This window comes from Pseudonaja textilis, chromosome 8 (assembly GCF_049901715.1).
Source record: "Pseudonaja textilis isolate UNSWEBS1 chromosome 8, rPseTex1.2, whole genome shotgun sequence".
Taxonomy (NCBI): domain Eukaryota; kingdom Metazoa; phylum Chordata; class Lepidosauria; order Squamata; family Elapidae; genus Pseudonaja; species Pseudonaja textilis.
This window is the reverse complement of record NC_141997.1, coordinates 1,096,612-1,123,893: the sequence shown is the minus strand read 5'-3', so window position 1 is coordinate 1,123,893 and position 27,282 is coordinate 1,096,612. Positions and strand designations below refer to the sequence as shown.

The window sequence follows — 27,282 nt, the reverse complement described above, 5'->3', positions numbered from 1 at the left end:
AAAAAATTAAAAAAATTATATTAAGACTTTGTTGGAGGAGATGCCTTGAAGATTAAGAGACTAGAAGCTAATTGCAAAAAAGATTTAAAATACAGATTGGGTTTTTTTTCCCTAACTGACATTACCCCAGGAAGAGAAACTGTAAAAGGAAGAAGTTTGTGCTTTGCCTGGACTGTTTGATGACTTTGGGACTTTGGGGAATTGTTTTAAGTTTGGAAATATTTTGATTAGCTTAATAACAAGAAGAGGATAAAGAACAAGAAGAAGAAAAAGTTTATAATGGCTCTATCTCTTGATGAACTAAAAAAACAATATGTAAAAATAAGGAAAGAAGGCAAGGACGCTATGGGAGAAGCCCTTTGTTTTTTAGAAATGGCGCTTGCTATATGTCAGCAAATTCAACAACAGCTGGAAGAAGCGGAGGAAGAAGAAGCCATTTTTAATGAATTAAAAAGTTTGATTAAGAAAGAAAGGAGAAAGAGAGGAGGGAAAAGGAAGGACTTAAGATTTAAAAAAAATATCTATGAAAGAGAAAAACAAGATGCAAAAACAATATAATGCTAGAAAGCAAAAGAAAAGAAGAATACAACAGAGAGGGGAAGCCAAGAAGGCGGAGGTTTGGAGAGGAGAGGGTAAAAAGTCTAGGTGGGCCAAGAAAGAAAGGGAAAAGGGGGGAAAAAGTTACAAAGGTATAAAAGATGGGAAAAAGAAATTTTTTTTTAGGGACAAAGGGTAATGTATGATTTTAAAAAAAGGGATTCTGAAAAAGTACACATGATAGTATTGTAGTATATTATATTTGTATTAAAAATAGAAAATTAGAATTTTATAAGATTCAATAAAAGATTAAAATATTAAAGTACAATGTTAAAATGTCTAATAATGAATGATTTTAAGTTTTAATAAAATATTAAAGGAAATGTTTAAAATGTTAGTTTAACTATAGAGTTTAATGGGCTAATGTGCTGATGTTATTATAGATTTATTATTGTAGTATCTGTTTTTGAAATAGTAATGTACTAAGCAGAATCAGATTGGGATTTAGGTGTTATTTCAAATTTCAATTTAGGGGAATGATAGAAAGGCATCATACTCTGATTAGTGATTTCAGGAGAAATTATCTTTTTTTATATTGGGAATGAGATAGATGTAAATGGAAAAAAATGGACAAAAGATATAAAAATATTGACTTAAAGCAAGACGAAATATATAAAATAGAATTAAGAAGAGGGAAAAGTGGGGAGGAGTTATATAGAAGATATAGAATGGTAAACAAGATAGGTAATGATATATAAGAAGAGCATGAATTTAATTGAAGTCCATACAAAAAGAGGTAATCTGGGGCCAAGCTACTTTCTAAAAGGAAGTTTTATGTTTCTGTGTTTTGTGTGTGTATGCTTAACTGAGAATTAATAAAATCTCGGAGGAATGCCAGATGAGAACAATTGTAAACAAGCCAGAGGGAAATATAAACATGATGAATGAATAGCAGATAAATATAGAAAAGAAATGTGATTGAATAAGAGTAAAGAGAAATAATGTGAAATTTGTTAAAGGGAATTTATGTGTCTACATGGAAATGGGGTAAATTAAGGTTTATCTAATTCTGTCAATTCTTCATAAAACCCATCTATCTTAACATCTTTCTCATATCTAGAATGTATTTGCTATGAATGTATGTGATATAAAATAATGTTTTACCTGCCTTGTAAAGATTTATAATGGAAAGAGGTTTTATGTCTAATGATGTTTTGTTTTGTTTGTTTTTAAAATTAATAAAATTTATTTTTAAAAAATGGAACACATTGTCAGATATCATGATGCCTTAAATGAAAAGGGTGAACTCAAGACAAAACAAGAACTAGATGAACAAGGGATGAATATGAATTGGTATTCATATATGCAAATACATTCTAGATATGAGAAAGATGTTAAGATAGATGGGTTTTATGAAGAATTGACAGAATTAGATAAACCTTAATAAGTACTGAAGAGAAAATGATTAAAAAATTGTATGGCTATCTATTAGGAGTGAAATTAGAAGAAGAACAAGTTAAAGAAATGATGATTGCTTGGGGGAAATTTTTTGGATATGGGATAGATTTGGACAAATGGCAGAATTATGGAGTAGAAATTGTAAATTAACAATGTCAACATCTTATAAACAGAATTTGTATAAGATGTTTTACAGGTGGCACTTTCTTCTTGCAGGACTGGCAAAGATGTTTAAAGATAAATCAGAGAAATGTTGGAAATGCTACCAGACACCTGGATTATATTATCACCTGTGGTGGACTTGTGCAGAAGCTAAAAGATATTGGACTAAAATACACACATGGTTGGAAAAATGATAAAACAACATATAAACTTAAAGCCTGAGATATTCTTATTGGGGATTTTACCTGAAAATTATAGTAAAGAAATAACATTTGATTATTCACATATTAACAGCAGCTATAATTATATTTGCTCAAAATTAGAAAAATGAGAACATTCTGATGGAGGAGGAAGTGATTAAGAAAATAATGGAATGTGCAGAGATGAGTAGACTAACAATGGCAATTAGAGAACAAGAAGAGAAGGAGTATTATAAGATTTGGGACTTATTTTATGGATGGTTAGGAAGTAGAGTAAGGAATTAAAAGATATCATAATAATGATATATAGTAGTTGACTAGTTGACTATTTTGGATAAGTCATGATATGAATATAATTTAGTAAGAGCTGAGATTTGCTATCAAAGATAGATGGTATGAAATAAAAAACCTAAAGATGTTGTAATAATGGGAAAATATGATATATAATGTTGATTAGAACATAAGATGAATGTAAATTTAATGAGAAATATATATAAATATTAATATGTGCACAAGATATATGTACTCAGATGGCACACCGTATAACTGAAAGATGGTTTTTATTTTGTTTTTTTTGTTGTAAAAATTAAAAAAAATTCAAAAAAGCAGTTCCAGTTTCCCATCAGCCCACAAGCTGGCCAAACTGTGAAACACATTTACAGCAGTGGTGGTATTCAAATTTCTTTACTACCGGTTCTGTGGGTGTGGCTTAATTTGTGGGTGTGGCTTGGTGTTCATGTGACTGTGTGGGCGTGGCTTGGTCACATGACCAGATGGACATGGCTTTATGGTCACATGATCAGATGGGCATGGGTTTGTGGCCATGTGACTGGGTGGGCATGTCTTTGTGGCCATGTGGGTGGGCATGGCCAGGCGACCATGTGACCAGCAAACCAAATACAAGTGGTCCTCGCTTAATGGCTGGTTGCTTAGCAAGTGTTCTAATTTATGACTGATCTCCCCAGAGCTACTTGACCTGTTTTGGAGTTTTGACAGCCATACACACACACATGCACATGCACACACAGACACACACACACTTCTAACCCTGCTATTCTATGATTCTGTAAGGATCTCCTGCTGGAGGAGGGAGTTGGACTAGATGACCTCCGAGATCCCTTGCAGGCCAGCCCTAGATTGCTGTGTGCTTCAAAGAGTCTTCTGAAGCCAGGGTTTGTGTCCTTCCTTCCTCTCCATTTTTCTCTCTCCCTCCCTCCCTCCTTCCATGTATTTATCTAACCATCCATATATCTCATTCATGGTCTCCTCCCTCCCTCCTCCCTCCCTCCCTCCCTCTCTTTCTTTCTTTTTCTTTCTTTGTCCCTTCCTTCCATCTCTCCCTTTCTTTGTCTATCCCTTTTCTTCCTTTCACTTCCTTTCTTTTTCTTTTTTTTCTTTCTTGTTTCTCTCCCTTCCTCTCTCATTCCCTCTTTTTCTCTTTCCCTCTCTTTGTCTCTCTCTTCCCCCCCGGTGTGTCTCTCTCTATGGGTCTCCCCCCCTCATGTATCTCTGCCTCTCTCTCTCTGCCCCTCTCCTTATCTTCTCCTTTCTCTTCCCTACTCTCTCTCTCTCTCTGTGTGTCAGTGTCTGTCTGTCTCTCTCTCTCTCTCTCAAAGTCATGGCTGGTCCAAGCGCTCTTCGCTACTTTCAAGGGATGGCGGTGAACAGAGGAGCTTCCACAAGGCACGAAACACCCGAGTGGAAGGTTCCCCCCCCCAACCTCAAGAAGGAGGAAAGCTGCATTGATTTGCTTTCTGCTGGTTGTCATGCGGAGCATGGCTAGCGATGGCATTTGGGGTGGCTGGGGGAGGGAGAGAGAGAGGTTGAGCTTTGCAATATGCTGTGGGGTGGATCTCTGCAGTGTTTGGGGGGCTGTCAAGCTTTGCAGCATGGAGTGGAAGGTGGGGGGATTTTCAGACTACACTGGCAGGGCTGGGGGAAGGAGAAGAGGTGAGGAGGGGGGATTTGCAGGTGGTAGGGCTCAGAAGAGAACGTGCGGAAAAGCTCTTTCCCTTCTTCCCAGGCCTTTTTCTGCCTTTGTGGGTGGCGTCTTCCGCAGCATCAGTCCCATCCCCTTTTCCTTTGCTCATCTCTTTCATGACCTGAGGTGGGGTGGGGGATTGAGCAGGTGTGTGTGTGGGTGGGTGGAGGGCTGAGAGGGGGCGAGTGCTGAACGGAATCGCTGAGGGGAAGGCAGCATAGGAAAGAGGCAGCTGGCCAGACCCACACACAGAACAAGCAGAGTGGTGAGTGGGAAGCCCCTGAAAGAGGATGGAGGAGAGGAGGAAGGAGAACTACAGGCAGTTTGAGGCACCTTGTTTTGTGCACTCAGGTAGTTGACTCCCCTGATGCAGCCAGCTTCTTTAGCTCAGGGCAGCTGGGGATGGGGTGAAATCAGCGCCGCTGCTGCTACTGGGACTACTACTGAGACTGCCACTGGTTTGGCTCTGTGTGTGTGTTGGGGTCTGTGTGTGTGTCCTCGGTGTCCCGAGGAGAATCATCTCTGACTGGGAGTCCAATTGGGTCCTTCCAGGGGCTTAGCTCCACCTTTCATCTAAGTACTAATGGAGCTACAGAATGTACTAACGCCATGGTAGACTAGTACTTGAAATGCTACATTAATTATCAACAAACTAAATGGACAGATCTGCTACCGTTTGCTGTGGTAGCATACAACAGTGCAGTGCACAGCAGCACTGGACTAACCCCTTTCCAAATCACAAGTGGAATGGAGTTCATCCCTATGCCCAAATTCCCCAGAGAGCCACCCTCCTCCATGACCTTAAATGAGTGGATGGAATCACTAAGGAAAGCGTGGGAGATTGTAAAGCAAGCCCTTCAGGAAACCACAAAGACCATAAAATACAAGCCGATAAACATAGATCCCTTCAACCGCCCTTTTGAATAGGGAGTAAGGTTTAACTCTCTACCAAGTATTTAATATTAAAATTACCCTGCAAAAAGCTAGGACAAAAATTCAAAGGTCCCTTCCCCATCGTGAAGATCATTAACCCCATTACAGCGGAGCTGAAGCTTCCCTGCCTGCTGGACAAAGTGCATCCAGTCTTCCACAGGAGCTTGTAAAAGCCAGCAATAGGGTCTTCAGCTGAGATCAGTAGACTGGGCTGCCCCAAAGCTGATCATAGTCCAGGGAGAAATGCATTACAAGGTAAAGCGAATCCTAGACTCTAGAATGTACAAGGAAAAGCTTCAATACCTAGTGCAATGGAAGGAGTACCCATTGTCCAAAGCCACCTGAGTAAAGAGCTGGGATGTAAAAGCAGAAAGATTAACTAAGCAATTTCATGATAAATACCCTCAAAAGCCAAAAGCACCTCCAGGGAGAGGGAGTGGTGGATGATTGAAAATCTAATTCCTCTCCATTTGAATTGTTCACAAAATTCTCTCCAATTAAAGGGGAGGAGGTCCCGCTAACAAGTCTGAAGCAAACCTGGCTGGAGCCATATTGTTCTGTCTCACAGTTGCCATGAAGCCTGAGAAAGAAGAGGAGGGGGGAAGTACATAGCCCAGCTTACAGACAAAATAAAAAGTTTTCCTCTGGGAACCAAGGTCAAGGTATAAAAGGTGTCTGGTGAAGGAGGAGAGGAGTCTGCCAGTCTTATTCATTGCACAATGTAACTGATGACACTGGGGAGTGGGGAAGTATTAATCTTTTAATTAGGTGAAAACTGTGGGAACTTTCAGAGTTGGCTTTCACTGGCTGTGCTGATATGATGTATCCAATAAAAATGTTCTTAGACATGGGATTTGTTCTATCAATGGTTGGACAAAAAGACATGGTAATGTAATAGACTAGGCAATTTTTTAATAGAAGTTTAATAGATCGATATAAAATGTAATATAGACATATATAACTATTGGATGAAAGTACAATATAAATTTCATAATAAAAGTTGGAATATCTCATATAAAATGATGGTATAAATAGTTTAGTCGTGGATGATTAATAACTGATAAATATATAAATACTATATATGTTAGTTTGACAATGTGAGAATTTATACAAACCGTGAGCAATGACTATGAAAGGATAGCACAAAAAATTTGTAACCAATTGACACACTGTATGTACAGTATATAAAATGGAAGATGGTTTTATGTTTTTATGTTTTGTTTGTATAGGTTTGCTTTAAAAAAATAAAAACTTTAAAAAAATGTTCTTAGAGGAATCTACCTGCCTTGGAGTTCTGATTTTAATGGGTGCATTACTCAGAATGCTGACTGGAGGTATATGCACATGGTTGTAAGTTTCTCTCCCTGTTTTTCTGGAGGAGGACCGCGCCCATGGCTACATCGCTGGCATCAGCCTATATAACAAAAGCCACTTTGAGTTGGGGTGCTTTAAGACTGGTTCCTCTGCAAACAGCCGTTTGAGCTTCTCGAATGCCCTCTGGCATTCCATAGTCCAGTCTAGCTGTAGGCTGGGCCAAAGCTTGACACACACACACTTTTCCTGTCTTTAGTAGTTTGGTGATTGGCAAGGCTGCCTTCTACTGCTGGTAGAAGTTTGAGAACCCCAGAAAGCTTTGCAGTTGCTTGTGGGTCTGAGAGGGTTGCCATTCTAGGATGGCTTTTACTTGTCCTGGGTCCATATCCACCCCTTTGCTTAAGATGCAATACATTAGGTAGTCAAGGCTGTTCTTATAAAACTCACATTTAGACAGCTTGGTGTACACATTTGCCACTAGGAGGTACTCAGTCTGGTCAACCAGCTTGACATGCTCCTCCATTGTCTTTGTGCAGATGAGAATGTCTTATAAATAAACTAGGACCCCTTATACAAGTGATCATGCAGAACTTCATTAATCAGCTGCATAAATACTGCAGGGGCCCCTTAGAGCCCAGAAGGCATCACCTTGAACTGGAAAGTCCCCAGGGGGCAATTAAATTCTGTCTTCTACTCATCCCCATCTTTAATTCTCACTCTACAGTGTGCCTCTCTCAGGTCCAACTTGGTAGAGATCTTTCCTTTTTCCAAATGGGCCAGCACATCCTTCATTAAGAGGAGAGGGTACATATTTTCCACACATATGATGTTTATCCCCCTGAAATCAACAAATAATCTCATCATCCCATCCTTCTTTTCTTTGAACAGTATGGGGGCTGCCACATGGGATTTCACCAGCTGGATGAAACCCCTGGCTAGATTCTTGTCAATGTACTCCCATAGCTTCTTCATCTCCCTTGGGGTCATGGAATACATCTTTGATTTAGGAAGTTTCACCCAGTAGGATCTCGATTGCACAGTCATTAGGCTGTGGAGTTGGGGCAGCAGGTTGCATTCCTTCTCACTGAATTCCTCTGCTAGGTCCTGCTACTCTTTGAGAATGGATTAGGTCCACGGTGGCTGCTCCAATGTGGCTTTCAAACACTCATTCCCCTCAGTTCCCACCCTCTGCTGGGCCACTCTGCTCAGGGCCAGAGAAAGGGCTTTTTCCAACTCTCATTTTCCTCCCCCCCCCTTCCCACCATATCTTTGAGCCCAACTTGTCTAGCCAGGACAGTCACAGAATAATTGCCTCAGTCATTTTCAGGACTATCACGAAGTGGGTAGTCTCCCATCTTTAGATGCACTGGTTCGATTAGGTCCATCACAGGGGACCCTCCTATTAATGATGGCTTGGGAAAGTTTCTTCACTCATATCCCTAACCTTAGCACCGTTGGCAGGCTAATTAGGCATCGGGTGAAGCTTGTGGGTACTAGGGCATCCATCTCTCCTTGGACCCCCGACATTGGCATCACAATTCTCAGGGGCAGATGGCTTCATTTACGATTGGGTCACTTTCCCCTTTGTCCTCGCTGTCATAGGGGGTAGGTTGCTGGTTGGAGTTCCCTCTTCCTCACTTGAGGGGGAAGAGACCTCAGCAGACTGTCGCGCTAAATTCAAATTCTCCCAATTTTTCCGCTGCAGTTTCTTCAGTTTTGTCAAGGCTGGCAGGTTGTTCTTTGGCTGGGGTGGGGGGTGGGGTGCTAGATGACCCTGCTGGCCACTTTTGGCTGCTTGATGACCCTGCTGGCCACATTGGAAGCATTTGATGGGGGCCCCAACTGGAGTGAAAGGAGGGCTAGTGGACAGAGCCATGATGGATCACTGTCTGAATTGGCGCCTCTCCTGCCTCTGCTTTGGCTTCAGCTCAGGTACATTCTTGCATTGCTTTAGCTTGCGGTCTAGCACTATGGCCATCCGGTATCATTCATTAATTCAGAGAGTCCCATTAATTCAGAGAGTTCTCAGTCCAAGCCCTCCTTGAAGTGGTAGACCAGTAGCCTCTCCAGCCATTACCTTAGTTTGCCAGTGTCCCCACAGAATTCCCAAACGTACTCATTTGCTTCTGCTTCAGATCCTGGACTTCTTCCTCAGCTTCCAGAGCTTGTTCCTGAATCTGGCCCTCAGCTCTTCCAGGAAAGCATCGTATTTTTGTACATTTTTCAAAATACTTTCAATGGAAACAACTCATTAATTTTTGCCTCTTCTTCATATTATGGTTATTAGTCAAGGGTAATGATGTATGTAATTGTTTATTTCTAGTCCCACATTTTACTTGAATTTGGCTATATTCTTAAACAAGCTATTTGGGGGAACAAGTTTTTAATTATGAATGTAGCTGTTGTTCATGGATGAAGAAATCTTTAACCATTGTTCCAACAATTTCAACATTTTTTTCCACAAAGGACAAAAAAATAATTTAATCTGAATATAAACAATGTTATCTTTAAAAAAAAAATAGCTGTTGAGAAACTTTTATAAGGGGGTGGGCTTCAAAAATATCAGCAACAAATTCTCTGCCTGGTTGCTGAGTGAATGTGGCCATGGTAGGTGTGGCCTAGCTGACCTCCTGCAACACAGCGGGGGGGGGGATTTTCACCCTCCCTGGGCTCCGGAGGCTTTCCTTGAACCTCTGGGAGGGTGAAAACGACCTCCCCCAGGCTCCAGTGGCCCTCTGGAGGCTGGAAACGTGCCTATTTCTGGCCTTCCAGAACTTCCAGGAGGCCCATTCTTTTTGCCCTCTCCAAACCTCCCACTTACCTGGCATTCAGACAGGCTGCATAGGGACTCCTGGGAGGGGTGGGGTGAGCGTGGCTAGCCAGGAGTGGGATTTGCCGGTTTGCTGAACCCACCATAAAACTAGCTATGGGTTCGCCCAAAGCAGAGCAAACCCATAGCAGCCCACCCCTGCTTTTATACTTTCCAATCTAAAAGTATTATGTAATTTAAGATTAGAAATATTCCTTGTTTAATAAAACATGAATGCAATACATTGAAAGCTTTTCACTGCAACAAAATTCATTGTTCTTTGCTATACATTCATATTTCCAGTATATTTTCCAAGTTAGAGCAATTCAGCACGTTATAAACCTATATAAAGCATTTTTCTTCTATTTTTCTTCTACTATGTCACAAATTTTATATGTTCAGGAATATTTCTATAAATTTATATATATATTTTTCCTGGAAATCTAACACAAGGTAAAAATAATAGAACAAAAATATGCCAGAATGTTTGTTTCATAAATCATTGAAGGATAGGCAATGGCATGTATGTTGTATTGCAGTTGTTATATTTTGTTGCATGCTATATGCTTTAAGCACATATGTGTTAAAAATATTTTTTTTAAAAAAATAGCATCTACAGCTAAAAGATATTTCACATGTAAATGTAATAATCAAATGAAGGATTATCAACTGATTTTTTTTTTAAAAAAGCTTAAAACATTCACAAATGCAAAAAAATTTACTTGAATAGAATGTTGAAATACAGATTCAACCTTTTAATCAGTCAATGAAGTGGGCTTATCAACTGCCATCTCTCAGCTTAACCTTTCTCATAAAGTTGGCATGAAGCTAATATAAAAGCAAAAAGTACTATATAATTACACTCAAATTTTTGAAGGACAATAAAATAAAAATAAAACATAAATAAATTCACATTTATTTTATGTCATTCTGGGATAAGGTAACATTTAAAATTATAAGATTATTAATCTTTATGCAGTTAAATCTACTATAGCACTGAAAATTGCACAAAAGGTTTTTTAAGCTAATTAAATTGAATTTACACATATTTTAAACTGATTTCAATCCCAAAGGTTTTGGGCCAGCAAGGTATTTTCAGGAAGCATTTGCAGTATGAAGAACATTGTCATAGTCAAGCAGAACATCAAGGGAGCAACCGATCTATAATTTTCACAACTTCTCCAACAATATCACATTCATCTGAAGATGCACATTTCAATACATTTTGAATATTTCCCAATTTCTATAAGAGATTTCCCCCGTTTTTTTTATTTCAATGTGCATATGCACAACAATACATTAATAGTGTGGCATCAATATATTGTACTGTCAGCTGGTGCTCCGTTCAAAACCCAGGAAAGAAATACTTAGACTCTTGTAATTAGAGAAAATATATCTTTTACTGGAAGTCAAGTGGTAGCAACAAGAGAATTCTGAATCTGAGGAAATAGGCACGTACATCACATATATCAAGGGAGTGAAATGTCCCCACCCCCAATAGTTCAAACGGTTCTTCCAATTAAAAGTTGTGAACCTCATCATGTGGACATCTCCAGGTGGTGATGATTAGTTGACCTTGACTTACTCAGATAAAGGTTTGCAGTTGCGCAGAGAAGAGAACGCCAAGCAAGAAATCGAAACTCTCCTCAGTTTATACAATATTAGTTAGTAACATCTCCAGCCTGTTTCCCATACTTTCCCCCCTTCCTCCCCCTGTTACTCAAGACAGCCAGAAAGAAGACCTGAAGGCTGACATTCGACCCTCCTAGAAAAAAGACGTTAGTCCAATGAGTCGTCTTCCGAATTGACTTCACTCTCTTCAGAGGAGGTCAGAGTTCCCAGCCCCTCTCCCTTCGGATGGGCGACCTCTACAACCTCCCCCGTCTTAAACTCTGTTTCACGAGGCTTCGCTGCAGTTTTGTCCGGGTTTTTTTCCTCTTGGCGCCCCCTTTGGTTCCAACTTGGCCCAGCAGTCTGCAGCCCGCTGACCTTCCTTCCCACATCAGAAGCAGACAGTAGACTTGAGTCTCGCCGCCATCCCTCCCTTTTGGGGTTTGAAGGCTTCTTGAGGACGTGCTCCAACCAGAGCCTCCCTGGCGTCTGTTTCGGGTTAAATCAATTTCCACCTCTGCTGCCAGCACGTACCACATCTGCAGATCATTGGGGTCTCTTCTGGCAATGCAGCTCTGGTATATATCTTCATTTAACCCATCTTTGAATGCTTCTGTCAGGGCTACTTGGGACCAGCCTCGAATATGACATGCCAGCTCTCTAAGTTCATGGGCATAGTCGGCCACTGATCTCCACCCCTGATTTATGGTCTTCATCCTAATCCTGGCCTTACGTTCCGCCAGTGGGTCCTCAAACCTTGCCTGCAGCACAGTCATGAACAGGTCATAATTCAACAGCTGGGGAGCATTATCATTATGCAAAGTCACCATCCACTTTGCAGCTGTTGCCTCCAGAGCCCTGATAACACATCTAACCTTGGCTGCTTCTGAGGAAAAATCCCCTCCGTATTCCTCCATATAGCTCCAAACTTGTGCTAGGAAAAATCCCTACTCTTTGGGATCCCCCCCATATTTTACTTCCAATGGAGGCAACTTTGGACTCCTACATCTTCTGGCAATTACTCCTCCCACTGGGGGCCCTGGGGCTGCTGCTTGCTGTTGCGCTAGCCCAGGTTGATTTATGGAGATGGCTGCTCTGCTTCTTCTGGCTGGGGCTGCCTCCCCCTCCTCTCCCTCATATCTTTGTTCAGCGTGAGGCTCTCCGAGGGCTTCATCTATGAGGCACGTGGCTTGATTTAGTAAAAAGTCTTTCCTTTCCCTCTCTTGCCATGGCTTCTCTCTTCCATGCCGATGGGTAGTGGTGACTCCTGGGGGGGGCTCCTCAGGATCCTTCCAACCTACTCCCAATGACTATTTGGGTTTTACAGCTGGTTTTTCCCCAAGGTTGAGCTCTGCTAACAAGTCAGCTTCCCTTGCTTCCTCTAGCAGCAGCGAGTCTTGCCCTCCAATGGCACCCAGGTCCTCTTGGTCGCTGGCTGGAGTTGACATGATGTTCAGACCCACTCGGAAGAAATTGTATTATCTCTCTGGGTGGGCTGGTAGGGTGAGATTCAGAATAATGTCAGCTGGTGCTCCGTTCAAAATCCAAGAAAGAAATACTTAGACTCTTGTAATTAGAGAAAATATATCTTTTACTGGAAGTCAAGTGGTAGCAACAAGAGAATTCTGAATCTGAGGAAATAGGCACATACACCACATATATCAAGGGAGTGAAATGTCCCCACCCCCAATAGTTCAAACAGTTCTTCCAATTAAAAGTTGTGAACCTCATCATGTGGACATCTCCAAGTGGTGATGATTAGTTGACCTTGACTTACTCAGATAAAGGTTTGCAGTTGCATAGAGAAGAGAACGCCAAGCAAGAAATAGAAACTCTCCTCAGTTTATACAATATTAGTTAGTAACATCTCCAGCCCGTTTCCCATACTTTCCCCCTTCCTCCCCCCGTTACTCAAGACAGCCAGAAAGAAGATCCTGAAGGCTGACACATACATTTTAGTATAGGCAAAATTAATAATATCAATCATATCTCTCAATGCGTATATATTTCACATTAATTCATAATCCTTCAATGCTTATTTTCAACCTTTCAAAACTCTCCAAATGCCTACCACCATATCAGTTAAACATACCTAGTAATTCCATTATTCAATTCTCTCCCTGCTTTCATTTTATTTTTTAAAATAAAAAAATTCTCATTTGACAAGCAGTGTGGTTCCAGGTTTCACATCTCAATACACACATGACCATAGTTCATTATATTTGTTTTATATTATATTATCATTATATTTGTTTAGTTTCATATTGCATCATCCTTATTATTGTTAAATATTAAGCTCATCTTATCTTATCCAATTCCAATTCATATTATATTAATACATTCTCATATCTTATTTTACAATATTATCTAAAATTCTCATCTCATTTCTGTTGTCATTTCTCATATTACTTTTTTCTGTCACATTTGTCATTTTATCAATCCTTATCTTTAAATATAATTGTCCCCTCTGGTTAATATTTTGAGCTGACCACCTTCATTCTACCTTAATATCAATCTACCTATGTAGTAAATAACACAAATATATATATATATATATATATATATATATATATATATATATATATATATATATATATCAGATTCCGCATTATATTTTCTCTATAAATCATCTATACATTACAAAATACTATTTTCTGATTTTTTTTATTTAAAACAAACTTTATTGATTACAAAACCAAAATATTAAACAAACACAACACACAGAAGAAGAAAAAAAAGAAATAGAAAAAAATAAAATTATGTAAATCATAATTATATATTTGCAATAAGATGTATTTGTAAATGTATCACCAATATTGATAACAAACAAGGAACCATAGACTGTCGATAGTAGAATTGTTAGTTTTTTAATCATTTTCTTTTTTTCTACAAAATACTATTTTCAATATAGTCTTATACATCACAACATATTACCTTGCGGAATCTCCTTCCTTATCCTTTTTTTTTCACCCATCATCTCTCACTCTTTGGACAATGTACTTTCTTTTCATCCTTGATTGTTTCCTATTCCTCTTTGTTTTGTGCTCCTTTCTCGTAATTCCCTTTTTTCCCATTCTTATTCCCCTCCATTTCTCATTCCAGTTATTAAACTTTTCTCTCTCCCTCTTTTGATTTTTCTTTTGCCCTTCCTTTTTCTGCTTTTTCCCTCTCCCTTTATTCATTTTCTGAACCATCCTCCCTTTTATCATCCCATCATACCACAAATTTTTAATTCTAATTCCTCCCCCCCCCTCGCTTAAATAATTTTTGTTCATTTTGACCTTCAGGCTTCTTCCGTATAGAAATCCTCCCCTTCAGGTTTATTTTGTTCTTGTGTATGCTGAGTCACCATTTCTAATTTCTGTAGTACATAATTGTACATTTCAAGTTTAATTTTTAAACATGTCCCTTATATCTTGCAAATCCAACCTTGACTCTTGTAAGTCCAATCTTATATCAACAAATAGTTTCTCCATTATATCTTCTCCTTTTTTCCCCTTTTCTTTCTTCTTCCTTAATAGTTAAAATCCTCTTCTTTAATAGATATATTCAATCCCAGTATATTATTTCAGCCAATATCTTTTGAATTTATTTTCAACAATCTTGAGTCTTTGTTCGGATGCTTCTATAACAACAATAAATTTTCTTTTATTTTCTTTTAGTTCCAAAATCCAAACCCTTGAGAAGACCAGACACTTTTTAAAATGTACTGAAGTTTTCCTGTACCATCAGGTGGCGATCTTGAGTCTTTTTACCTTTAACTTTCTTTATTAAATATAATACTTTTATCTAGTTTGCTAATTTCAATCATTAGCTATTATTTCTTTTCTTTTCAACACACTCAATTTCAGCATTTAATTATGCCCTTTAAGTGCCCATAATTCAATAGTTATCCAGTTTAATTTCTAAACCTTTGTTGTGTTAAAGTATTTTCCTTTAAATTTTCTCCTCCAAATTAATCCAATCCAAAATTTTATAAGATCCAATTTCTTTCTCACTTTCTCTGGTCACTGCTTTCACACACTTCCCTCCAAGATAGCCCTTTATTTTAATACCGGGGTACCTCAAAAGTGATGTCCAGCAAGTGAGCTCGGGAGAAACCGCGCATCACAGATTCCACTCCAACTCCGATGAGGAACAAACCAGAAGTCCCCATAAGAGGTTTTGTTTAAATGGAAGGCAAAAGAGTTGTTATAACATAAACAGTAAAACATTTACTTAAATGCTTAGATACAAATCAGGATTCTTATACTTTTAAAATATTAAATTAAAAAAATGCATTACTTTGATCAGTGATGATTGTTCGAGTCTCTTGATTGCTAGTTTTATTTTTCAGATTCTGGGCTGTTGTTATTAATTCTTCAAGCTGTGGTTGCCTTTGTTCCAGATCTTGTAATGTTGCCTGAAATCATAAATATATTTTGATATTTCTATTATTATTTCTATTTTTATTATTAAGATTCTTTTCCATAAAATGTACCAACTAAAAAAATAGTAAGTAAGTAATCATAACAGATGGTTATATATTTCAAAAATACAAAAACCTAATGAATAAAATAATTTATGATAATTAAAACTATAAACCCAAGAAAGACACAATTCTACCCAAATAATCATTTAGGAAATTCAGATAAAACTATAAACCTAAATTTTAAAAGTGTACATGTTACAGTTTATGAAGAATGGATATATATACATTCAAGCATCATTTTTGCCTTAACAGTGGTGGAATATTTAATATCAGTCATGTCTTTAACTTTCAGTGGGGAAAAGCAAAGTATAGAAAATATATCCAGTCAGATATGCCTATAAAAATAGTTACTATCACTTTCTCCCATGTAAGCAATGGACTTTTTCCCCTTCAACCAAAAAAAAAGAATGAACTTCTGAAAGCTAGGCACTTCAAAAGGAATTCTTTATTGAAAGGAATTGATTCTAATACTAGTCAAAGCAGAATCTAAGATGCTTCCAGGCATACAGTAACAGATAAAGAGAGTTAGAACCCCACCCCTTATTTAGATGTGAATTTTGTCAAACAAAGAACCAACATGTTAATTCCCTCCTCCCCTTTTCTGGGAATGTATCTTAGAAGTGTTTCCCGGGGAGTATCTTTCAGAGCTGGAATTTTTATAGTCTCTTCTCCTCTTGCTATCTCTCCAAGAGATGACAAGTTTCTAGCCATCTGGCTCCAGTCCTCCACTTGTATATCATGTGCAAGTTATACAGATTCAATATAAGATTTAATATATTCAGGTTACATAAAAAAGGATTACTTATACCAACTCCCCCCCTTCTTCTTCCATTGAAGAATGGCAGATACACGGATCTGACATCCCATGAGGAATATATTATGAAAGAAATTAAATTTACGTAGGATGAATTGATAATATTTTATTTTAAGTCAGAGATCAAAACTCAAACTTTGTTGCTATAGAACATTTCTGATCATTATATAACTGGTTCTCAACCTGGGTGCACAGATCCCTGGGGCCTCGATGTCATCACAGAGAGTCTGTGAAGGTTTGAACACTTGTCATGATTTAAAGCTTGAGTTAAATTTGGTGGTCTGTGGCCATGGTCCTTGGCTACAAAAGGTATTTAAAGAGGGTCCATGGGTGAAGAAAAGATTGAGAACCGCTGTCCTATACAAATAAATGTAACTAGCTTGGGCAAGATGAGAGCACTTACATAAAACAAATTGCACTGGATATCCTAGCAAATTGGTTAGATCTTATTTAACAAAGAATTTCTTATAAGTACAGTAGCCTATCAGACTCTTTCTTAAATTAGAATACAGACAGGGACAATCAATATTAGCCAGACATTGCAGTAGCTTTCAATCCCTGCTTTAGAATGAAAATTAAAAAATAATATACCACTTTAATGAATAAAATATAAAATTCAGATGAAAATCTATTAAAAATACATATTAATACCATTAAATCTGTTATACAACCTTATTAGCCATGCAAAATTTTCCTTTGTGTTATCTTCACCTATTTCATAAACATAGCTTTCTGGGTCACCATCAGTGATGGGATTCAAATTTTTTTACTACCAGTTCTGTGGGTGTGGCTTGGTGGGCATGCAGAGGAGGGATACTGTAATATCTCCAGTCAGAGGTGGTATTTGCCAGTTATCCGAACTACTCAAAATTTCCACTACCGGTTTTTCAGAACTGGTCAGAACCTGCTGAATACCACCTCTGGTCACCATGGTACATATATAATTGAAATGTATTTGAATATAAGTAGCTTGAGTTGGTAGTTAGGCTGTTGGTCTGCTGTCACCATTCAAGGAGACATAGTGTGCTTTGAATTGTGCTCATCTGTTAGAGCCTGTCAATTATTTAGCCAATAATTGTTGAACAACCACACTTTGCTAAGGCATGCTATGTTAATCAAAATCAAGCAAACTATATAATCGTTTAGTACAAAGTGTGGCTCTAATCACAAAAGATGGAAAAAAAGAAATGTTATTTAGATTGTTTGCTACAATTTAATTTTCATTTGGTAAACAAAATAAGGAAATGAAAAAGATAGAATGTTATGGAAATCTAGTATGGATTTCTTTATAACTAAGCAAGTAGAGATAAGTCACATCTATTTAATACTTCAGGTTTTTTTCTTCTTTTAGCTACTTTTAAAGGAATTTGTTTTGTTTGGATCAATCTCATGTTTTTTACCTGTACTGTTAAATAAAGTAAATTTGGGAAATACTAGGATAATAAAACGATATGTTCCAGAGCAGCAGTCGCCAACCGGTGGGTCGCGGCCCACTGGTTGGCCATGAGAAAATTTTGGTGGGCCGCAGAGAAATCTCACCCTTAGGACACCCCCACAAAGCAATTAATCCAGGCTGTGCAGAAACACAAGGCTGAGCCGTCCCACATGGCTCGCGGGAACCCTCCCTGCCCACTCACTCCTTATCTGGTAAACTTGCCTGCTAAATTGCTATTTTTCCTTTTTCCGACCATCATCTGTTCTGCTGTGCCGGGAGATTTAGATTAGCTAGGAAGCAGGAAATGGTTGGATTTTGTGGTTTCTAGCTAAGCACAGCCAAACCTCCCTTAGGACTGAAGGTTTGCTTGCAAGCAAATTCAGTGCAGACTCATGGCAAGCAAATTTGAGAGACTGAGCTAGCCGATGGCAGATAGATAGATCACTGAATGATTCCGTCAGCAACTCAATCTGCTTGCTTTGCCTGATTTTGAGTAAAAGTTGCTCTTTTTTATAAAAAAATCAATATTTACATGCATGGTGTGTTGTGAGTTAATTTTGTGAGTTTGCATGTTAGCAAATTTTATGAGTTTGTTTGCAAGCAAATTTTATGTGACAGACTGAGCTAGCCAATGGCAGATAGATAGAGGAACTCAATCTGCCTGCTTTGCCTGATTTGGGGTAAAAGTTGCTCTTTTTTTTATAAAAAATTCAATATTTATATAAATATTTATAATATTTACATACAAGCCATGCCCAGCCAGTCACATGACCACCAAGCCACACCCACAAATTAGGCCACACACATAGAACTGGTTACTGGTCCCTGGGATCTAAAATTATGAGTTTGGTGGTCCCTGAGGTCCAAAAGGTTGGAGACCCCTGTTCCAGAGCATATATCTTTGAGGAGGTTTTGTCACTAACCTAATACATTTTACATGTTTTAGTAGTAACTATTCAAGGAAAACACAATTTTCAGGTTCTTAAGTTTTATAGATTTTTTTTTACATAAAACGTACTTCAAGTTGGAACAGACTGTTAAAGTCAGCAACTAAATGTGAACAAGGTTTATAATCTAAAAAAGAATAACCAGGACAAATATTATCAGTCTCCGTTAAGATACTTTCAAGTTCATTCAATATAAACTAAATAAAATAAAGGCTAGAATAACTAGATCTTGACAAACTTGAACAATGGGCCCTATCTAACAAAATAAATTTTAATGGGGACAAAAGCAACGTTTTATATTTAGGCAGCAAAAATAAAAGATAAAAGTACAAATAAGGCAAGACCTGGCTCAAAAACAGTAACTGTGAAAGGGAGCTTGGAATACTAGTCAGTGGTGGGATTCAAATAATTTAACAACCAGTTCTCTGCCCTAATGATCAGCTGGGTGGTCATGTGACTGGGTGGGCCTGGCCAACTCAACATCACTCTCATCAAGGGAAGCCTCATCTTGCCCAGCCTCTCCTTGCCACGCCCAGCCATGCCTCACCATTCCCCCCCCCACTCACTCCTTGACATGCCCAGCTGCTCATCTCCCTTGAGCAAGTCGTTTTCAAATAAAAAGAATGCTCACCTTGTGCAAATAAATAACAAACATATTAACTTCAGGTATGACGCATCTTACAAAGTATTACTTATCATTCTAGTCTCCTTTCCTCTTAACAGGTGTATCTCAGATTGTAATTTGCTAGAACCTCTCTTGTCTTTTGCATCATTCTATGGGATATTATTCTGAAATGTTTGCAGCTTTACAAGTTTGTTTCCTCCAACCCTGTTTTCCCTGTTTTCCTCCAACCCTGTTTTTTCCTCCAACCCCTAATTCTTACAAGTTATTTTGACATTCCTTCCTTTTTTAAAAACAAAGTAGTGGTTAAGGTGCTGGCCTAGAAACCAAGAGACTCTGAGTTCTAGTCCCATTTTAGGCTTGAAAAAATGACTGAGTGATCAGTCACTCTCTCCCAGCCCAAGCCACTCCTTAGATTGTGGTTCTGGGGAAACTACGAGGAGGAAGGAATATTAGATAAGTTCTCCACCTTGAGTTCCTTATAAAGTAATAAAGACAGGATAAACATCTAACAAAATAAATAAATCATTTGTGAGAATGATGTCCTTCTAAAGGAAAAAAGGGATTCCACTTAATCAATTTTTCCAAACATCTCCCTAACTCACAATAAATAACACAATAGAATAACACTGTTCCAATATTTGAGGGGCTCCTACAAAAATGAGGGGGGTCCATCTATTTTCCAAAGCACCAAAAGGCATGACAAGAAACAATGAATGGAAACTAACCAAAGAGAGAAGCAACCTAGGACTAAAGAGAAATTTCCTAAGGGTGAGATCGATCAACCAATAGAATAGCTTGCCTTCAGAAATTGTGAGTGCTCCATCACTAGAGGTTTTCAAAAAGTGAGGGAAGTACACCCCCTTTAGTGCTAGGAACCACTAAAACAATGCAGAAAACTTAAAACAGCCATTCCCCTTTTTTTTAAAAAAAAGTCAAAACTCCAAAGCAAAACCACCAACTGAGAGGGAAACTAAGAGGAGCCACTCAAGCTAATTGAAAGCCTGGGCATGCTGCCAAAACCATTAACCCTTCCAACTTGATTATTCTGTGATCTCTATGTTCTAAATTGGGTGATTCATAGCAGAAGCAATACAGCTGGCTGGACCACTCAATACAGCTGGCATTACATTCACAGCCTGTATGATCAAGCTTCATCATTGTCCCCTCTTGTACCTTTTTCCACCAGGAAGAAACAAGCTAATACTGCAGCAGCTATAAAAGGTCTTGGAGAACTCCAGGGAGTATATGCTGATCACAGAAATGTTACTTAATATCCTTTATAATGAAAATGTTTGTAATCTTGTCCTTCTTCCTGAAGGGAAGTGGTTAATTCCATCCCTAGATGAGTGATTGATGGGTTTCCCGGGTGTTTCCCTGCCTTAATCCTTTCATTGTCTGTTGTTTATTAACTTTATTCAAGGTGTGTGTTCAGCTGTATTCCAGCTGCAACTAAGTAGGCTGTTGTGGTTCTTGATTGTCTGCCTGGAGCTATTAACTGAAGAGAGAAAGAAGGGGGAAGAAACCCTCTTGCACTTTATTTTCTGCCAGTTCTCCAAATTGCACAAGCAATTAGCTACCGGTTTGGGTGAACCTGTAAAAACTGGCTGAATACACCACTGGTCCTAATGCATGATCATACTACAATCAATTTTGCTCACCATACTACAAAAAAGGATGTTGAGACTTTGGAAAAAGTTAAGAGAAGAGCAACTAAGATGATAAAAGGTCTGGAGACTGAAACATATGAAGAACACATCTACAGGATTTGGGTTTGGCTAGTCTAAAGAAAAGAAGAATTAGGGGTGACATGATAACAGTATTCCAGTATTTGAGGGGCTGCCACAAAGAAGAGAGGGTCAAATTGTTCTACAAAGCACCAGAGGGCAGGACAAGGAACAACGGTTGGAAACTAACCAAAGAGAGAAGCAACCTGAAATTAAGGAGAAACTTCCTAACAGGACAATTAACCAACGGAAGAGCTTGCCTTCAGAAATCATGGACATTGGTGGGGGGGCAGAGCCAGCTGTCTAGGAGAGAAGACATGCGAGCAGATTTCTCTGTGAAGCACGATCTTTTAAACTTTGTTTTGCGGGACCTTTCGGGGGTCAAAGGAGGCTTGTAGGGTTTCCGAAGGTGTAGGAGTGCCGAAGAACCTACATGGGCGGCGGTTTGCATGGGGAAGTGGGGAGAACCTGGTTCGAGCAGATGAAGGAAGGATGATCGGCAGACCATCCATAGAAGAAGACAGCTGGTCATACTATTGGTGAAACAGCAGAACGAAGGTACATATAAAAAGGACAGCTTTAACAACTTTAAAGTGAGTAAAACAAAAAGGGGTGCCAAAAGTGAATGATAGAGAGAAAACCCAGCATGAAAAGTCAGCCCTAATTAACAACAGAAGGACCAGCAAATTTAATGGTGGGCAAAGAGATCAGAAGAAGATAGGGAAGCCATAAAAAAAACCTGGCGAATAGAAGAGAGAAGATCGATGCACACGGCAGTAAAAGAAAAAACTATTAGCTTTGCACCTGGATTTAATGTAAGAAAAAAAAAATTTTGGACTATACTTGGAGAAGGGTGATTTTTGAAAGTGCCAAGTATGGATTCGTGAGAGATCTGTAGGATTACAAAATAAAAATGGAAAGGTTTGGAATGATTTGAGTAACTTTGAACTAATGGACTTGATTTAAAAAACTAAGAGAGAATTGATAACTTTGATTAAATATTGTGGTGAAATTGGATTTTGGCTCTATATTTCCTTTTGATCTGTTCTGAACTTCTTCAGAAAAAGAAATCTGGAATTAATTAAAATGGAGGGTACAAAGAAAATGAGTCTGCAGTTTTGAAGTTGACAAAGAGATATTGTAGCGCTTCATGAGAGACACCTGCTGGTTACTGAACTGAAGTGAAACTGTAATAAGAAAAAGGATACTTGGTTATTTTTCTCTCTATACTAAAGCTTTTGTTTTTTGTTCTGTTGATTCTTAAATTGCTGCATATATAGGTAAATGTAAGATTCTGCTGATCTCTGCATATATTGGGTAGCATAGATTGATATAATTATACAAATATATAAATATAAATTATATATTATATACCTGATAGCTAGGTTGATTATTTAAAGTATAATTTTTTTATTATTACATATTTTGATATATTGGTATATTGTGCTATAGATTAATTAGATATATATTTATTATCTTTAAGGTTTGACTAAGTGGGATTATACTAAGCAATATATTGGTTAAAATTAATTACTACATACTGATTGCTATTATTGTGGACATATTTTAACATACTACTGAATATTAGATATTAGATTTATTTATTTTTAGATTGGCTTCAATACTAATATAAAGATTTGGACAAGTCATAGAGTTATAAAACTGACATAAGGGGAAAAAGTATTAATCAAATTATTAATTAAATACTGCAGAGTGACGTGTTAATGTTAGAGTTAGAAATTATAAAATTAGAGGAAACTGGAGGGATTTGAAAGAGAAGAAAAAAACTGGAAGAGGTGGTAGAAAAAGAATATTATAGCAAAGATATTTAGTATGACAAGTAATACAAATATACCTAAACTGGGAGCTGGAAAAAAAATACCCACCCAAAAATTGACAACGACTTCAATGGCCAGTCCCTCCACACAGAGAGCTATAGATGAAATGTTACCAAGGGAGAGATTGAACTCGATAAAAGATCTAAAAAGACTAATGCTGAATATGCAGGAAATGCTGTCTAAAATCCATGAAGACCTGAAAACAGAGATAGGCTCAGTAAGATCTGAATGAAAAGAAAAAATCCAAATTATAGATGAAAAATTTGAGTGCTACCAACAAGAGATGCAGAAAAACCAAGAAAAAATAGTGGAAAAAGGATCTAGAATGGATAAGGAGGAGAAAAAAGTGGAAGACCTGACTGATAAGCTGATACAAGCAAATAAGGAACTGCAATCTATGGTAATTCTACTGGAAGCAGAAAAAGCAGGTCATTATCTGAGATTCCAAAATATTAAGGAGGAAAAAGAAGATTTGCTGGATATAATGGGTCAGATAATTGCAAAAATATTGAAAACTGAAAAAGAAGAAATTGTGATGGAAATAGACGAGACGTATAGAGTGCAGATGAACCAGGCAAGAAGGCACAATCTTCCCAGAGAAGTTCATGATTAAGAAGTTGATGCACAATGAAATATTACATAGAACGAGAGATGATCCAGTAGAACATGACGGAAAACAAATAACTATCCTCAAACAGGTGCCAAGAAGAGTTAGAGACTTGAAGAGATCTTATCACTTTCTGACAATGAAGCTAATAAAATATAACATTAGTTTTAGATAGTTGATGCTGGAGGGAATTATGATCAATTGGGATCGACTAGACACAATTGATAAAGTGGAAGATTTCTATGATCAACAATTTGCTAATCAAGGAGAGACACCAGTGGAAGTAGAGGAAGGAAGGAAAGACTTGGCTGAGGAAAGAGGAGCAGAGGTAGAAAATAAGGAAGAAAATTTACCAGACAACAAGGATAGGAGATATAGAAGAAGAAAGACAGAAATATATGAAAAACAATATGCAGAATCCAGGGAAATGAGAGCAACAAGAAATACGATACAAAGAAATTGAAAAAAAGAGAAATGTGAGGTAATTTCAATGAACATTAATGGCCTAAATTCCCCGGCAAAAAGGAAGAAAATATTTCATAATTTACAAAAATTGAATGCAGATATAATAGCTATACAAGAGCTGCATATAAAAGAGAAGCAAAAATACTTGCTAGATAACAGAAAATTAGGAAACGCTTGTATGTCATTAGATAAACAAAAGAAAAGAGGGGTGGTGTTATACATAAAGGACAGGATTTCATCTAAAGAAATTTTTAAAGATAAAGATGATAGGATATTGATGGTAGAGATAGAGTTAGAAAATAAAAGGATTCTTTTGATAGAAATTTATGCTCCAAATGGCTCACAAGAACATTTCTTTCAAAAATTATATAATAATATTAAGGAAATGCATTATGAAGAGATTTGCATCTTAGGTGATTTTAATGCAATTATAGACAAAACAAAGGACTATAAAGGTGAAAATAAGAAAATAAGAAGTAAGGTAAAACTGAAAGAGATAAAAATAAGAATGGACTTAATAAAACATTAAATAGATTTGCTGGAAAAAGAAGATTTAGCCCCAAAACTGAAATGAATAAAACAAAATGTATTTGGGAACGCAAATAAACCAGGAAGATGGCTAGCCTGGAAATTGAAAAAACAAACAGAAAAAAGATGGATCACTAAGCTACAAAATGAACTATGTTATCAAGAAGAAATGAAAAGGAATATAGCCCAGAAATTTTATGAGGACTTATATAAAGAAGAAGAATACATAAAAGAAGAAAAAGTGATGTGAAAAGTGAAAAATGTTTCAAGAAAGCAAATCTTCTGAGAATATCGGAAGAAGAAAAAAGCTTATTGAATAGAAGTATAAACCTTGAAGAAGTGACCTGGGCAATAAATAAACAAAAAAATAACAAGGTGGCTGGTCCAGATGCACTACCTGCTGAATTATAAAAAACCCAACAAGAAATATTAGGTGACAGATTACTTAAATTATTTAACAAAGTCCTGGATAAGGCAAAGATTCTGAAATCATGGAAGGAAGCAACGATTACGATTATTCCAAAAGAAAAAAATAATCAAAGATAAGAAATTATAGGCTAATATCCCTAATAAATGTGGACTATAAAATTTTCGTAACTATAATAGCCAAAAGATTCAAGAAAATACTAAATAAATTTATACACACAGACCAAAATGGCTTCCTTCCACATAGACATCTTAGCAATAATATTAGGATAATTTTAGACATCATAGAGTATTATGAAAATCATAGTGGAGAACAAGTAGCATTATTATTCCTGGACGCTAAAAAGGCCTTTGACAATGTAAAATGGAGTTTCATTCTGCAACAAATTAAGTATATGGATTTTGGGCAAAAATTCCTAAATGTAGTATCAGCAATATATAATAAGCAACAAGTTGGATATTGATAAATGACCATACAACAAATAAATTTGAGATACAAAAAGGAATGAGGCAGGGATGTCCATTATCACCATTATTATTTATTTTGACTTTAGAGGTACTAACAAGAATAATTAGGAAAGAACCGGAAATAAAAGGACTAAAAATAAAGAAAGAAGAATATAAATTACAAGCCTTCGCTGATGATTTGGTTTTTATTTTAGAAGATCCACAAAATTCTGGACCAAAATTGATAGAGCAATTAGAGGAATTTGGCAAAGTAGCGGGGCTAAAAATTAATAATGGAAAAACCAAAATACTTATCAAAAATATGACAAATGTACAAAAAGAAAATTTAACAATGATAATGGACATCCAGACGACAAATAAAATTAAATATTTGGGAATCATAATTTCGGCAAAATGTATAACCTTTCAAATTGTTAACTGGAGCAAGTATTAAACCTTCTGTTTCTTTCTTGATAGTTCCTCTCTTAAGCCATGCCCATGTCAAGTTGTTATCACATTTTCCTTCAATGTTTTTCAAGTGCTGTCCATGCAAAGCTTTGGTTTTCCATATATTTAATTTGTCATCCAGCTGTTTTTCCTTATATTCTGCCTTTGTTTCTGTTGTTTTTATAATGTTCTCCAATATTATTACTATTATTATTATTATTATTATTATTATTATTATTATTATTATTATTATTATCAAAAAACAACGGTATACACAGCAAACGAGATGGCTATGCTGGGTTTCATATCACAAATCACTAGTCAAACACTTCCCAAGCATTCAGGACTGCTGATATATGGGCAGATTATGCGAGCAGATACCAGTAAGGTGACCTTCTGCAGCTGACCAATGGTGATTTTGTCAGTGCCAATTGTTTTTAAGTGCTTGCCTAGGTCTTTAGGCACAGCACCCAGTGTGCCGAGTACCCCTGGAACACCTGCACTGGTTTATGCCAGAGTCTCTGCAGTTCGTTTTCAAGTCCTGATATCTGGTGATTTTTTCAAGTTGTTTCTCATCGATTCTGCTGTCACCAGGTATGGCAATGTCAATGATCCACAATTTTCCTTCTCCACAATTGTGATATCCAGAGTATTGTGTTCCAAAACTTTATCAGTCTGTATTCAGAAGTCCCACAGTAGTTTTGCATGCTCATTTTTGACCACTTTCTCAGACTTACGATTCCACCAGTTCTTTGCTACAGGCAGGTGGTAGTTGTGACACAAGTTCTAGTCGACCGTCTGAGTGATTGTGTTGTGCCATTGTTTGTAGTCAGTCTGAGCGATTGTCTTGCAACAGCTCAGTATGTGATCGATGCTTTCATCTGCTTCTTTGCAGAGTCTGCATTTGAGGTCATCAGCAGATTTTTCTATTCTGGCTTTGATTGCATTTGTTCTTGGGCTGCAAGAATCAGGCCTTCTGTCTCTTTCTTCAGTGTTCTGTTGGTCAGCCATAACCAGGTCTTTTCCTTATCTACTTATCTAGTCCATGCAATGCTTTGTTACACCAGCTGTCAGCCTGAGTTTGCATTGCTGTTTTCCTATATTGATCCTTGGTTTGCTGCACTTTGAGCAGCTTCCTATTGCTGACCTCCATCAAAGCTGGTTCAACACTGTCTTTCACATAATCTGCCAGAGCATGCTTCTCTTCTTCGACTGTCTGCTTCACTTGCAAAAGTCCTCTGCTGCCTGCTCTTCTGGGCAAATATAGCTTGTCAACATCACTACAGGGGTGCAGCACATAGTGTATGGTCATCAGTTTTCTTGTTTTCCTATCCAGGCTGTCCAGCTCTGCCTATGTCCAGTTTATGATCCCAGCAGTATATCTGATGGCGGGTATGGCCCAGGTATGGCCTTGATGGTGTTACTGACATTCAGTTTGCTTTTTAGACATTTTCTGACCCTTTGTGTGTACTTTGTTGACCCCATTTTTCACTTGCCCATGCT

At 37.6% G+C, this 27,282-nt stretch overlaps 1 protein-coding gene across 7 annotated transcripts in view; it reads right to left on the bottom strand.

The window, feature by feature from the left end:
* DMD (dystrophin) overlaps positions 1–27,282 on the bottom strand; it is a 1,342,375-nt gene that overhangs the window by 510,352 nt on the left and 804,741 nt on the right. For all 7 annotated transcript variants that reach the window (XM_087938163.1, XM_087938162.1, XM_087938165.1 and 4 more), the window contains exon 51: positions 15,290–15,407. In XM_087938163.1, coding sequence (XP_087794289.1) covers positions 15,290–15,407 — 118 coding nt within the window. The remainder of the gene's footprint in view (positions 1–15,289; positions 15,408–27,282) is intronic.